Source organism: Cydia pomonella, chromosome 22 (genome assembly GCF_033807575.1).
Source record: "Cydia pomonella isolate Wapato2018A chromosome 22, ilCydPomo1, whole genome shotgun sequence".
NCBI lineage: Eukaryota > Metazoa > Arthropoda > Insecta > Lepidoptera > Tortricidae > Cydia > Cydia pomonella.
In genome coordinates, this window is record NC_084724.1 from 11,774,336 (window position 1) to 11,788,892 (window position 14,557).

General features: G+C 38.0%; 2 protein-coding genes across 2 annotated transcripts in view; both read right to left on the reverse strand.

The window, feature by feature from the left end:
- Nucleotides 1-2,164: 2,164 nt before the first annotated feature.
- On the reverse strand, nucleotides 2,165-6,162 carry LOC133530436 (26S proteasome non-ATPase regulatory subunit 9). The gene is made up of 4 exons (XM_061868347.1): nucleotides 5,700-6,162; nucleotides 4,789-5,024; nucleotides 3,624-3,737; nucleotides 2,165-2,643 (listed from the first exon to the last, which is right to left on the reverse strand). Exons 1-4 carry the CDS (start codon nucleotides 6,016-6,018, stop codon nucleotides 2,542-2,544), a joined length of 771 nt encoding a protein of 256 aa, XP_061724331.1. The 5' UTR covers nucleotides 6,019-6,162; the 3' UTR covers nucleotides 2,165-2,541.
- Nucleotides 6,163-8,947: 2,785 nt separating this feature from the next.
- Nucleotides 8,948-14,557, reverse strand: part of LOC133530438 (microtubule-actin cross-linking factor 1, isoforms 1/2/3/4/5-like) — a 164,446-nt gene continuing 158,836 nt past the window's right edge. The window contains exons 99-106 of the mRNA XM_061868349.1: nucleotides 13,954-14,165; nucleotides 13,361-13,515; nucleotides 13,150-13,256; nucleotides 12,897-13,059; nucleotides 12,568-12,636; nucleotides 11,589-11,939; nucleotides 10,832-10,924; nucleotides 8,948-10,592 (exon numbers count right to left, since the gene is read on the reverse strand). Of these exons, the coding sequence (XP_061724333.1) occupies nucleotides 10,412-10,592; nucleotides 10,832-10,924; nucleotides 11,589-11,939; nucleotides 12,568-12,636; nucleotides 12,897-13,059; nucleotides 13,150-13,256; nucleotides 13,361-13,515; nucleotides 13,954-14,165 (1,331 nt within the window). The 3' untranslated portion in view covers nucleotides 8,948-10,411. The remainder of the gene's footprint in view (nucleotides 10,593-10,831; nucleotides 10,925-11,588; nucleotides 11,940-12,567; nucleotides 12,637-12,896; nucleotides 13,060-13,149; nucleotides 13,257-13,360; nucleotides 13,516-13,953; nucleotides 14,166-14,557) is intronic.

Sequence of the window (14,557 nt, forward strand, 5' to 3'; positions counted from 1 at the left end):
GACAACGCCGTCCTTGAAACGTCTGGTCAGAGGTAATTTTAAAACTTACCCTATTAAGTCCCGTTTTCGTCAACAATAATTTGCTATTTAAGACATTTGTGGCCATTAGTACTGTTCTGACAAAAACCAATGGCCAATGGCTAAGCCCCTACTGAAGCTCGGCCTTTGCCCTCACATGAAGAGCTTCGCAGGAAAGCTCAAGAGGTTGCAAAATCCTGTGCAGAATACTGCCTATGTCTTACGTCTTCGCTTACACTTGGACCATGGTTGGCTTGGCCTCCCGACTTATGCGAAGCACGGTCTTAGAATTTGCTTACACTTGACCTATACCTACTCTTGGAACATTACTACTGCAGTTCTGTCAATTTCCGTGATAAAATGATGTGACGGATTGAAAATTCTATTCTCAGAAGTAATGCGGCAATAAACGTCACTCAATTTACCAAGAAAATTCAATGTAATCTTGATGAGGGGGCACCATGGTCTAGAAATGCTTAGGGCACCAAAATGTGTTAATCCGGCACTGTCGAGCATAAAGCTATCATCGGATTGCTCGCTTTAGACGCTCTCTGAGATTACGAACATATTGAGAGATGTATCCACCCGACTGCTCATAAAGAAGTCGAGAGTTTCGTTGATCTGCAAGTGTAATAACTACATGAAGTATATTGCTCACACAGTGAAAAATACCATCCATATGCGATCAGGAGTACAATATTTCCCATAACTTTCGAAGTCCCAAAAATCACTAAAATACTGCAATAATCACAAGAACATCATTATGTGTATTTAATACAACTAAAATTTTGTCAATAGCATCACTATTAAATAAAACTTACCGTCCTGGTGAATTTTTTAAAAATATTTCGCACGTATACAACATATCTTGTTGAACCTTTTTTTTTTTTTTTTTTTTTTTTTTTTTTTTTTTTTTTTTTTTTTAATATGGCTTACTGTTGATTGCCAGTGTCATGTCGATTTATTTCTGATAAACTTATTTCGGGGGCGCGAATTTTTATCAGACATAAGGTTGCTAATCCAAATGAGAATGTAGGAACGACAGTAAATTTAGATGTAAAGAAAAATCAAAACATTAGTACAATATATAAGTAACTAGGAATAAATGAGCCAATTGAAATTAAATCTTTAATTTGTTAAGATTACAGAAAGAGACTAGGGCCACCAAAGTGTCCCTATCCTTAATTTGCAACAACTCGAAAATGTGAGTAGGAAAAGAAACTTTTAAACTTAAGAGATCCGCATAAAAATCATCATGTTTATATAAAGGACAAGCAAAGAAAATGTGATTTAAGTCACCTTCGTCTACTCCACATTCACACAGAGAGGAGTCTCGAACATGGATTTTTTTTAAGTGGGCGGGAGTGCAGCAATGGCCCAGTCTCATTCTAATAACTGTGGAGCAGAACTGTTTTTGAATAAAAATCTTGGAGAACCAAGGTTTTCTGGGAACGTCAGGTTGTACGAGGTAATAAGGCTTGGTTCGGAACCGATTGGCGGCAGCCCAATTGGACGACCAAACCTGGAAGAGCCACCTAGCCGCCAGAGGGACTAAATCAAAACAATAGTTCCTAAAAGGAGTCCTATCACCACATACCACAGCTTCCTTAGCAACCCGATCGACTCGTTCGTTCCCTGCGACCCCTGAGTGACCTGGAACCCAGATCAAGGCAACCTCAAACCCCCTTTTTTTACAAATTAAAAGGTTCTCCTTAATTTGGAAAATAATAGGGTTGTGGAATTTGGTCGAAAAAGGGTTAGATAGAAGAGCTTGTAGGCAGCTACGAGAATCCGAGAAGATGATAGTCTTCCTAAGTTTGAAAAGAAGAATAAACTTTACACTTTCCAAAATGCCAATACACTCTCCAGTATATACAGACGTTTCAGGAGGGCATTTAATTTTTTGCACTATGTCATATTGAGAATGGAAAACACCTACTCCCACACAACCAGATGGCGACAATTTAGACGCATCACAGTATATGGAGTTCCAGTCATGCCATTCACGCGAAAGAATCTGACGAGTGACGTAGGTACTCATCTGCATGAGGATCATTATGACAAATATCAAAATTGAAACTTGATTCCGGCATTTCATGGGCTGGGCTTTCTGACTTTGACATCTGTCAATCATGACAAGTTTGCGTTCCGTTTCACGAATTTTATTTTGGTCATAGGTAAAACGTTTTGAGTGTGTGTGTGAATACTTCGCTGTCACTGCTGGGTTTTAAATTATACAAATAAACTTGTTTTATACACTAAACCTCGTCTCAAACTGAGTTGAACACGTAAGAAACAGCATACTATTACCGTGAAACTTATTACTTTTTAAGAATATTTACATTATCATACATAAATTAATTAAATACGTCAAATTTTAACAACAACGCCATCTATTAGCGTAATAGTGCCTAGCTGACCGTGACGAACCACCTTAAATGAATTTTGAGACAACTGGGGCTAACACAAAAGCCACAATATTCCAGGGAGTGTCAAACACGATGCTTCAACTCTGTAGGGCTCCTAGGCGATCCTGTTGATCTGGCAGCCGAGCAGGCCGGGCTGCGCCCACGGCCGCGGCACCACCGACAGGTTCAGCACCAGCCGGGCTCGACGTACGCGTACCTGAATTACAGACCAATTATTAAAGAAATACCAGTTTATAAGCAGCAATATACACCGTGGGCCAATTAAGCCTGACAGATTTTAACCACGCATTCCTGAATTCACAAGGAGCAAAAAATGTTATATGAGTTTTGGCCATATTCACAAAAAAAAAATTTGCGTTTTCTGCACATGTTATTAATTTTACACCTTGGTGAAATAAATAAAAAAACATTACAACGAATATAGAATATATTTTTTTTCAGATAAAAGTTGCGAGTTTAAAAAGTTAATGTCTGTATTAGGTAGATATGACTAACCACCAAGTCACATAGTGGCAGCGTGACAGCTAAGAAGGTGTTTTTGACTAAATGTGACGTTATCTATGAAAAGGGACTTTATTGTTGATGGCGCTTCCGCCGTAATAAACGATACTCCGATACAAATACAACGCTGCGCGACGCAGTGCGGCGTAACCGCCATCGACAATAAGGTCCCTTTTCCTAGATAATGCCACAAATTATAAAAGACTAAAATTTTCACAAAAATTGTCGATATCTCTAAAACAAGATCGATTTCAGGAAACTTTGTAAGATATTTTATTCTCTAAATGCGGTCAAGAATAAACCTTTAAAATCTGTCGAGTTTAATTGGCCCACGGTGTATAAAAGGGCACACTAAGCGGATATAGTTTGGCCCACGAAACGTGATATTGACCTTGAATATGATTGATGGATGAAAAGTTTATCTATTCTCAATTTTATAAGTCTAAAGTTAGACTTTGCAAGGTAAATATATTGGCCGCTCCAATCTATCTGATGGTAACTGTACATACTGAACAACTTACGAAACTTTTATACATTACGGCAGATATCGATATTCCATGGGACAGGTACTTTTTTCGCAATTCTGTGTCAGTTGCAATAGTAAAAGTTAACTACTAACCACTTACCTCGGAAATATAGCTAATAGTTTAAAAAAAGTGAACACTGGAAAAGTACCTGTAAACGTTGGCCCACGGAGTGCGACACGACGTCGTGCACCTGCGACATGTCGTTGAAGTTCTGCGCCGTGATGGACCCGAACTGGATCACCTCGTCACCGACACACAAGCCCTGCAAGCATAAAGTAAAATAATATGGTAGGGTACTCAATAAGAGAACCATTTGATGTGCTAGTACACAAACAATTCTACAATATTTAATCTTAAATACCTAATTGATGACGATGATCCTAATCTTATACTCGAGCACAGCAATGCAAATAAATAAAATTAAAAAATAAATTAAAATTTAATCTGTTTATTTCAGCGTTTGTTTTTTGTTGAGGTACAGTCTGCACTCAGTTACAATCTCTATATTTGGAGATTATGTTAACTAAGTTTAGCCTTAACTAAGTATATAATTAGTCCTGTTGGCAGTTAGTGTTTACATGTTATTATAATACTATTTGTAACAAAATTAATTCATTTTAATCAGTGCTTTCGGTTTCGGTTTAAAGATTCTTTATTCTCATAAGAATTTGTACAATTCACTTAAAATGAGAACTTAAAATATATTCATTTTATTTACATATTTCATGTCACAAAAGGAGCGACAGACACTGATTGCAATTTACAATAAGCACTTGTTATTATTTTGCCGGTAAGTATGTTTAAGTAAGTATTTGTATTAGGGGGTAGGTAAGTGAACAAACAGTGCGCGAAGATCGCTGACGAGGAAACAGAATGAATTCTTAAGTGTACTCTTTATTTTATCAGGATGTTTTTCTAAAGTTTCTACTACTTGTTTGGGTATATTACATAGTATTTTAAATTTCTATACTAACTTATCAGTTTTCATTGCTCTTAAGTATATGTACCTTTTTTAGATTTTCATTTTAAAAACGCAAATATTGCTTGCATATTTGAAAGAGAATGTTATTTCCTTCAACTAAGCCTAAGCTTACAGTAATTTGTGTCACAAACAGCAGGTGTGGCAGGACAATTTTATGGAGACAACAAATTACACAAAAGTAATTCATTCTGTTGTATGAAGAATGTATTTATTTATTTGCAACATAGGGCAGGCCTCACCAGACTGTTGTCTAACCCTAAATGAAAAGTTGGATACTATTGTATTGTATTCGTTGGATACTATTTTTTTAATATAATTTATGAGTACTCACAGCATCATCAGCCGGAGACCCATTGTGGACAAAAGATACCCTCGCAAACACCTGCCGGTCATCTTCCACTTCCATTGGGCTATCTGCTTGATGATGTGTCCCATTTCCGTTCATGTGTAGGGATTCAAGAGCTTGGGCTGCAGAACCTTCTCCAGTAGACCCCATGAGGTCTGCATGTACCTCAGCCAACCCCTGCTCTATTCTTCTCATTAGGGCTTTGTGGTCATTCTGGAGACCTAGAATATTTTCTTATACAGTGGAATCCGTTTATTATGATTCTATGCTGACCAACCCTTACTATGACATAATTACTGTGTGATGTTTGGTTTACATATAAAATTCTTTTACACTACTATATTTATAATATCATTGATTCTTTCTAATAAAATAGCTACATCCCTATAGGCATCAAACTTACTAGTAAGCCTGACAGTTAAATATTTATAGTAAACTATAGGCTTTTATTTATGATATGACATTCGTCAGATTCCTTTTTCGTCAGAATAAATTATAGCCTATGTTTTGTCGGACGAAAATGGAGTTTTGGTCAAATTCCGCTTTTGTCAGGATAAATTATATCCTGTTTTTTTTTCTGATAGATACAAATTAGGAAGTGGCCAAAGTCGACCAAAGCTTTCACACCAAAGTTAAGTTTTTTCTGTCCAAAGAGGAATTCCGTTTTCGACCGAAAAAAACAGGCTATAATTTATCCTGACGAAAAAGGAATCTGACGAATGTGTCTTATATCTTCGAATTTTGAAGAATTCTCTTCATGGGCTGTTAGTAAATAACATATATAACATAGAATCTAATAATACGATACCAAAATTATGACATTTATTTATTAATTATTTCATAGTAATTATGACATTGACCACTGACGGACATTGATAATATATCATGATACTCACAGATGATCTGATGCCGAGCATGTCGCACTTTATACACATCTATATCATTCCGCGGAAACCCATCAGCGTCAATCAGCGAGTCGTGCATACCCACATTGTTGGTTTCCAACACCGCCGTCTGGTTGCGAATCTCTCTCTCTAGTCTATCCTTCTCCTCCATCAGTCTCAGTACTCGGTCTCTCGCCGGCCCGTCCATGTTAAATCCGACCATATTAACTTTGCAGTCCAAAAATATTAGAAATAATCGAGTTTCGAATTGTTGATATTGATGAAGTTGACTTGCGTTTTTTGTTATGACATGACAGTTCAAATCTGACATCCTTTTGACATTTCAGTGTGTTTGAGGTGAATTATAAATCGCCTATTAGGATTTTGGACTTATTGCAGTATTTAATATCTTTTTTTTTTATTAAGAGCCATTAAATAATTAATTAAACTCGCTATCAAGCCCTTGGTATAAAAGCCGACTGCGAAATTCTGTATCAACTTGATATGGCGACGAAATGCAAAAAAGAAGGCCACTTCCTGTGCGAAAGGGGGGCTCAGGGGGCCTACCGTCAAAACCGAAATTCGCTAATTGCGGGGATCTTTCTCTTTTACTGTTAGTAAGACGTCATTAGAGTGACAGAGAAAAATGTCCGCAATTGACGAATTTCGATTTTCCCGGTATACGCCCAGGATCTCCTAGTGAGTATTATATTCTTTGCCCAGGATTCTCGCCTCGTATTCGATTTACATTCGCGGCTCGTAGCTCGGTTAACGACTCGTCTCGTGTCTCTTGGCGGTCTTGGCGCTTTTACATTCGCGTGCGAGTGGCTCGGCTCGCCATTCGCCGGGCTCGCGTCCGGAGCAGTTTTTTTGGGCACGAGTCGTCTTGCCGCTTTTGTTTAAAATTGATTAGTTTGACGAGCTTAGGGGTTGTGGCCGAGACAGACCGAGTGGACCGCGGATTTATATTGCGGCTCGTGGCTCGCTCGCGGCTCATCTCGTGTCCCGGCCACAGCTCCTAAGCTCCTCGACCTAATCAATTTTAAACACAAACGGTACGATATAAGGTTTATAACCGTATGAAAACCCGAACGCGAACATAAAGAGGAAGCACGCGTCCCCTTTGACTCGTGCCTAAAAACCGCTCCGGACGCGAGCCGAGCCGCGAGCCCACCGTTTACATACGCGTCTCGTGGCTCGGCTCGCCACTCCCACGCGAATGTAATTGTAAAGTAAGTGTGCATAGACATACAATATAACATCGGGGCATTTCATTTCCAATTTTTTATACAAAAAAAGTTAGTTGAATATTGCCAGCTTAACAAAAAACGGTATATAACGGTTAATAACTAGTTGAATATAGCTTAAACTTGATTGAATATTGCCAGCTAAAAAAACGGTTCATAACGGTTAATAACTAGATATTAAGGGTACAAATTAATTAAAGGCCGACTAAATTAAATATATGATCATTGTCAAGAGGGCGCTGTTATTCTCCTGTATGGGATGACAGTTCAGTTTAGTATGAAAAATTTTGTTCCAATGAAATTCCGCAATATGGCGCGTGATCACATATTACTGGTCAGGCTTTATTTTGTTTTTTTTTTTAGTATTATTTTGCAATGCAAAAATATCATTAAAAATCATGGATGGATGGATGGATTGATGGTAGGATCAACTAGATTAGCTATACGCGTGCACCCGTAAGGTACAGAACATACGCAATGCGCAAAATTAATAACACGTTTTAACATTCCTGCCCGCGTAGCCAACGTGCATATCATTCACGCGCCGTGGCGAACGAAACGCAACTGTCACAGTCGCACAAATATGGAAGAGTGATAAAGAGAGATGACTACGCTACGCTACAGAGCGTTAACGACTAGCAGTTGTTAACGCTCTGTAGCTCCTACTGAAAGTTCCATAAGAGCATCTTTCATCATTCGTTCGGTCATCAGCCGGCTCTACCATTTCAACTCTATACTTGAGTGTTAGGGCACAATCGTTTCTACTGTAATATAGTGTATAGTGTTATTTTAATATTTTTCCTATATCCATTCTTTGATAATAATTAATTTTTGGGACATGGCAGGAACTGACGCAATTAGAACATTTTTTTTCCATCGGATGCTGTGATTATTTAGTTTAGTAAATGTAACACTTATATTTATTTTATGTTCCTTTGTATTGTAAAGCTTGGGTATAAATTGTATATACAGATGTCAATCACAATGAAAAAATCTTTGGATTGCCGGTCCAATGCGTTACAACCAGCTGACCATCCGTCATTCACTGCGAATTTAACCATTGCAACGTCACCAGCGACATCTGCACTTTTAAGGTTTACAATGTGGTATGTTCCACAATGAAAAAGGAAAATAAATATTTACATTTAATTAAAGCTTCGGTATTTTTTTTAAAGTGAAAACTTCTTTAGCGGCGCTGTGCAGGTTTTGTGATGGGGATTTTTTTTTATAATCGCGTCAGGGGTCACGTGACCGTCAGATTGAAAATTCGTAAGACGGACACGTGACATCATGGTGACGTACAAATTGAATGTTATCGAAACCTGGTTACTTTTGAAAACTCGTCATTCAAGCGTAACATTTTATTTTCTTTATAATCAAAGTGCTGTCATAACGGTCAAAGAGGTTTAATATTTTTTTATTGTGTTGTAACTTGTATTGTATCTTTGTGTCGCTGGGTGTCCATGATTGTAGATACTCAAATTTTTCCTTACCAATAAGTTATATATATATATATATTCTTGTAACTTAAATTTGAACCACTTCCTGGTGTCTGTTTGAGCTGAAATTTGGTATACTTCCGTATTTCCGATGACAATACAATAGTATGCTAACATGGAGCTGATCTGATGATCCAGTCGAAAGGTAGCCAAAGGAACTCTTCGATTGGAAAACGTAAACACATTGACTTTAGGCTCATTTGAAAGGCCTCTACATACAAAAAAGAGAAAGTGCAGTACGCAATAAAAGTGTGTCAAAAATATTTTTGACGGTTACTTGTTTCTGTCATAGAAAAAGTAGTTACTTGCAAAGTCACATAACAACATCTTCTTACGGTTCGAAAGTTATATAATATTTCAGATGTTCATTCACTTCTGAATATATGGCCAAATACGTCTGAACTAAACGATATTCTATTTATTTATATTTTGAGGAAATTCATAATAAAACTGCTATATTATTTGTTATTATTTTATATTTTGAAATCAAAAATGAGATTTTAAACACTGTAGCTCTTCAGAATCATTATTTATTTTATAAAAAAAATATTGCAAGCTTTTTAGTTGCTTTGATTTTACATTTAACAAATATAACAATGATTTAAATAAAAATGACCAGATTAATAGTTTAATAACTAATAATAAAGACTTAATTGTAGAGTCAGATTTAAGATAAAAACTAACAAATATAAGTGTGAGTGTTGGTTAACATTTTTTTATAAAATGAAGGAAGGTTACATTTTAAAGCATTACGTTTCATACATCAAAGTTATTCTTACCATTTAGAAGTAATGTCTTTTGCGACAACGTGTACTTTAGTTAAATCTCTTAAACATAAAAGTCCGTTTTGGAATTATTCTCATGAGCAGATATTTTACACATAAAAGGCACAGCGCTTTGGCGATAGCAGTGTGCACTTTATGCTCTTTGTTAACCAAATAACACTTTATTCCCGTTATAACAAATAATTGTGCAATATCACCGTATAAATACAATAACATGTACATAATGTGTACATACGATATCGAATGATAACCATCAAATCATTCATACCAATAAAGTGAACACAAAATAATTAAAAGTGAAATAATGAAGACATGATTGTGCATACAAAATTAATCACTCAACGACTATTTATCACCTTAACAAATGACTGGCCAAAATTTGTTATTGGGCTATCAACACACGAAGTCTGGCGTATACGACGCGCGTGAATTCGACTAATACAAACGCTGGCCTGCCATTACCTACTCAATAGTTCGTTCGTTTACAAAATGGTCCCTAAAAGAAAAACAATATTACAAAAAGGTTACAAAATCACACTTTTCCGTCCAGCCAGTCTCAATAGAGAGACTGTAATACGTATTTTACATACAAAACATACACTAACATATGGCAACGTTGACAATAAATAAGAGAATGGGGGAATATTCACATTGATACAGAAATAATATCTTGCTTAGACACCGCAAGAGTTAACTGAAGAATACTGACAGCACAAAATAAATAAAGTAATCCAATGTGCACAAAACTGCACATATTGTAGAAAAAAAATAAGTATACAAGGCAACAAGTGCAGACTTTACGTTTTACTACTACCATCTAATAACTTTAACTTAACTAAAAAGCCACATTCGCAAATTCGTTCTTTTATAAAATTAAGCTTTGCTTAATTCGCGAATCGGTTAATTCTCGGTTAGTATTAATTATAACATTATCTATGCTCATGACAGTCGCAACGACTCAAATAGATTTTTAAAAGATGGAATAAATTTACATATATTTGGCCTAGACATCAAGTACAATTAAGCAAAGAAAGGAAAATCGTGAATACGTAATATCACAAGTCAAAGCGACTCTCATCACACAGGTAACTATTATCCGCAAACTTCACTATTAGGAAAAAAATATCTTTGGAAGACATTTTTTCTTTAGCAGTGTAGTGATTAGAGCGGTTTTCATATCGTCCTTAAAACGTCTAGAGCCTGAATGGTTCGCGCTTTTCGGTCGTTCTCGAAGATGCGGGCGTGCCGCGGCGAGAGCCCGGCGTGGCAGGCGCTCCGCTGTCGGACGCGTCCGACGGCTTTCGCAACAACCGCGACACCGCTGTCTGCTGCCCCGGCCGCACTGGCGTCGTGCTGCCGGATGGTGTCCTTTGCCTGCCATATTACAATCAAATTACAATTGGTTCTAATACTGTCTGATATCATGCACCACTGCTACGAACAAAACCAAACTAAATGACAAAAACCAAATCCCACAACATTCACTACTCTCTATGCTAATTTTTTGAAATAAATTCTAACCTACGTAACAAAAGGAAATAAGAAACTCACAACACATCACAAGAAAGGCGGAATGGAAAGATACACAAGCAACAATCATAAAGTGATATTACCTATTGGAATTACTGTTAGTATGGTGATCCTTAAGCACTGGTATACGGCTGCGGCCGGGAGTGTGGCCATCGGTCGAGGCAAACGACCCGCTCCTAAGAGTTAGCGCGCGAAAGAACAAGTTGATTAGTCACAGACAGAAGAAATAAGTATAAATGAGAGTCAATGCATGTACTAGAAAACATTAGTAGTTTAGGTTGCCTTTATTAAATCACAAACATTAGTGTCTAAGAATTAGTGATAGACAAGAAGTAAACTATACGACTTCCAAAAGTATAATTAATAAATTCGGATCAGATGTTTAAAGAGGTAAAGAGTACGTGCATTAACTAAGGTAATACATATAACATGATGTATGAACAGTATAAACAAATAATTAGTTGAATAAATGTAACAGCATGAATATGAATACAAAAAGTGTCAGCCAAATATCAGGAAAGCAGACGTGAAATGTACACTCTATGGCAATTGTGCAGTTAGTTCGGAAGCATGGGTATGAGCTGATGCATAAATACGTGTATGATTTACCAAATACAATTGAACGGGAGGAAATGACAAAGATACTAAGCGCAAAATGACCCAGGTTGTGTATAGAATGAGAGGTGATATAAATTTTTATTGCGGCGACAAGCATGTTTTATTTCATAATGAATGATTAATGAATATTGAAACATGATGATCAACTTAAAATTCAAAATTCAACGGGCAACAATCAAATTTTCGGGCCAATAACGAAACTAGCATTCTACAAGCTTGTACCCTTTGATGTCTCGCTGGGTCGGCTTTGATGCGTCGCCACTCGACTCGCTTATGTTACTCTCATATTCATTGTCGCTGGTCATTCCCGATATACTGAATAACGAGGAGTCATCTTCCGGACTTCTCTGCTCGGATTTCCTCGAAGGATCTTGAGAGGTAGGACTAGGTTCCTGGGACATTTCTCGGGATTGGGATATTTTCAGCCGTCTCTCGACTGACGGGGACCTTTGGGATCGGGTGCCCACGTACACAGGGATTTTTGTAGAGCCCTGGGTATGGAATGCGGGATGAGTGTGAGACGCAGATTTGGGAAGTTCGGAAACCATTGAGGATGGTTGGGAATGTGTCGAGCTGTTATTTCGTATCCATTTTCAGATTCGATGCATGCGGAAGGAACAAAAAATAAAAATTTAATTATTTCCTTCAAATAGTCTACCTACTTTATTAGTTCTATCGAAAACGTGAAAATGTAAGCTGTGTTAATGTTACACTGTTGTATACTATATACGGTCATGCCGCCATTTTCAAAGTTTTATATTTTCTTAATGAAAGGCCTCGTTGAACATACCACATAACATAATACATAGGTACAAAATCCACCACCACCAGAAAATTAGAACGTTCTCGAAAGCATATGCATGACGAATTAAAATACAATGTGTGCTGTCCATATTTCAAATACTGCCAGTTGCCGCTTCACTACTATCTCTAATCCCTTTCAAGCGACGTGCTTTCCACAATCGTGAACACCCAAATAAACTGCACGGGTACAACCTGTTTCAAATTGTATAAATCGTTTTTACATACCAAATATAAAGTATACTTTTGTATTATTATTATTATGAAAATACTAATTCCCGATTGCTCGGCCATCTAAGGCCGTTGCAATTTTTTGGTTTCCTTTTAACTTTTTAAAATTGAAACAGGTTACGTCCGTCTGGTCGTGACACGTGAACAAACTCTCAATCATTGCCTGTACCTCACGAGCGCCGGGACCGGCGACAGTGTTGGTATACTGGACGTGCGGTACATCGCTCCGCTAGTGTACCTGTTAGTGCGCACAGCACTGTTTAATAACAATATCGCTACTAAAATATTTAAACGATAGCTTCCTGCAAAATTTACGATTATTGGGTTGTATAGATGTAGATAATCATGGTTAAAATTCAACCGTTATATTAATAAATGTATACCGGCGATTATACAAAAATTTATCACACTTTCAAAATTAAAACAAAAAAAAAAGTTCTCCAAATTATCTGCATCCATGCAAAAGTATGTTTTAGTTATGTAGTGAATTGTTCGTACCTTCCACTAGCTGGCGTGAGGAGGCCGGTGGGAGTGCGGGGCCGCGAGCCGCCGTTGGGCGTGGCCACGCCGAGCTTAGCGGCGTTGGCCGCCGCGCGCGCCGTCGATGCACGCGTGTTTGTCACTTTGCGCATCGGTATGCGGGAAGGCGTTAATACGTCATCTGCAAAGATAGCAACAACATTAACATAAATGAACGGAATGATGTACAAAAAACACGTATTTATTCAGTTTTATTGTGTGTGCTACGAACCTGTACTATCTAATGAGAGATTAGATCCATGTCTCGAAGGAGGCTTGGAGCCTGTCCTCGATCCCGGTCTGGAACCTGGCCGTGAACCTCCAGGCGTCAATGTTGATCTATAAACAAATAGTTAATTGATTATTATCAAGTCATAAATATTCTAATCAAAGCGCACTAGCTATGCATTTAATATATTGTATTATAACATTATAGCAATTACCTTGGCACACTGGGCTTTCTATATCTTGCTCCGAGTCCACTAGCGGCTTCGTTATCGCTGAGGGAGTCGGGCGTTCCAGCACTAAGTGATGAACGCGAGGCACGTCCTTGCACGCCTCCTGACATAGGCACCGAGCGCGCCGTACGTTCGCGCACCTAAACGTTACATCGACTTGAAAATACTGTTATTTGCTATGCGAATTTAAGACGATGTGCAAAGTGTATTTAGTACGGATGCCTTTGCACTTCTTCTCTTATTCGCAACATTTTTCAACATGCCATTAGTGATTACAATCAAATTTAAGAGTATCAGTTAATGTGGATCATTTGAATGTAAATATAATGCGGCAATGTATGTTTATATTTTTACATTGTATTTGAAGTTAATATCGATTAAGTAATATTACTTATAACTGTTTCATATTGTCATGCTAAGCTATAATGTCTATAACATTGGAGGTCGTCAATCTCATTACTAGAAACATTGACAATGGACTTACACAAAAGACAAATAAACAAAAATACAGCTGCGTAACTGAATGATGTCAAGGGTGCAAAACCAACCGCGGCACTATCACGTGGCCTATATATTACCCAGTGGTATCCTGGAGAGGGTTGGTAGCCGTGGTGATGCGTGTAGTGATGCGCGCCCGGCGTCGTTGAGCCCTGAGATCTTGAGTGGCCGTATATGAAGGCCTGCTTTGTGCCATGCGTGGAACCGACGTGCAGCGGGTACGAACACGGAAGCTCTTCTCGTTGTCTTAATGCCTCAAATATAGGCTTCAGCTGCTCCAAAAACTCCTCGGCTAAACGCACCAATGCAAAACCGGGGCAAAACATTACGAAGGAAAAGAGATCCGTTACAAAAAAAAAAACAATTTTTGCCTTCATAGTGCCAATCGCTTCGACAAATACCGTATGCTTACGACGTTTATTGAAAACTTTGTTACGATTAGTCCACACGCTTAATAGACGACGCGCGATTTCACGAAATGCGGGTGTGATGGGAACGAGCAGGAAGGGGGACGAAATACGTTACCATAACATCCAAATGCGCTGACGTGCCACCTCTCCAATGCAGTGGATCCAATGAATATGCTAACAAACAACACCAAAAACTACACGAGCCTGTGCTTCAATGCATAGCTTGATCACACTATTGCAATACGACCAAACACTACGAGCTCAACACATGCGG

Bases quoted from the DNA above. Each gene is read 5' to 3' on its own strand.
- LOC133530436 (XM_061868347.1), bottom strand. From the start codon at position 6,018: ATGTCAGATTTGAACTGTCATGTCATAACAAAAAACGCAAGTCAACTT. The intron at 5,025-5,699 runs GTGAGTATCATG...AAAATATTCTAG, and splicing joins TGCTCGGCATCAGATCATCT to GTCTCCAGAATGACCACAAA. The intron at 2,644-3,623 runs GTACTTTTCCAG...TCTGTAATTCAG, and splicing joins CCGTGGGCCAACGTTTACAG to GTACGCGTACGTCGAGCCCG.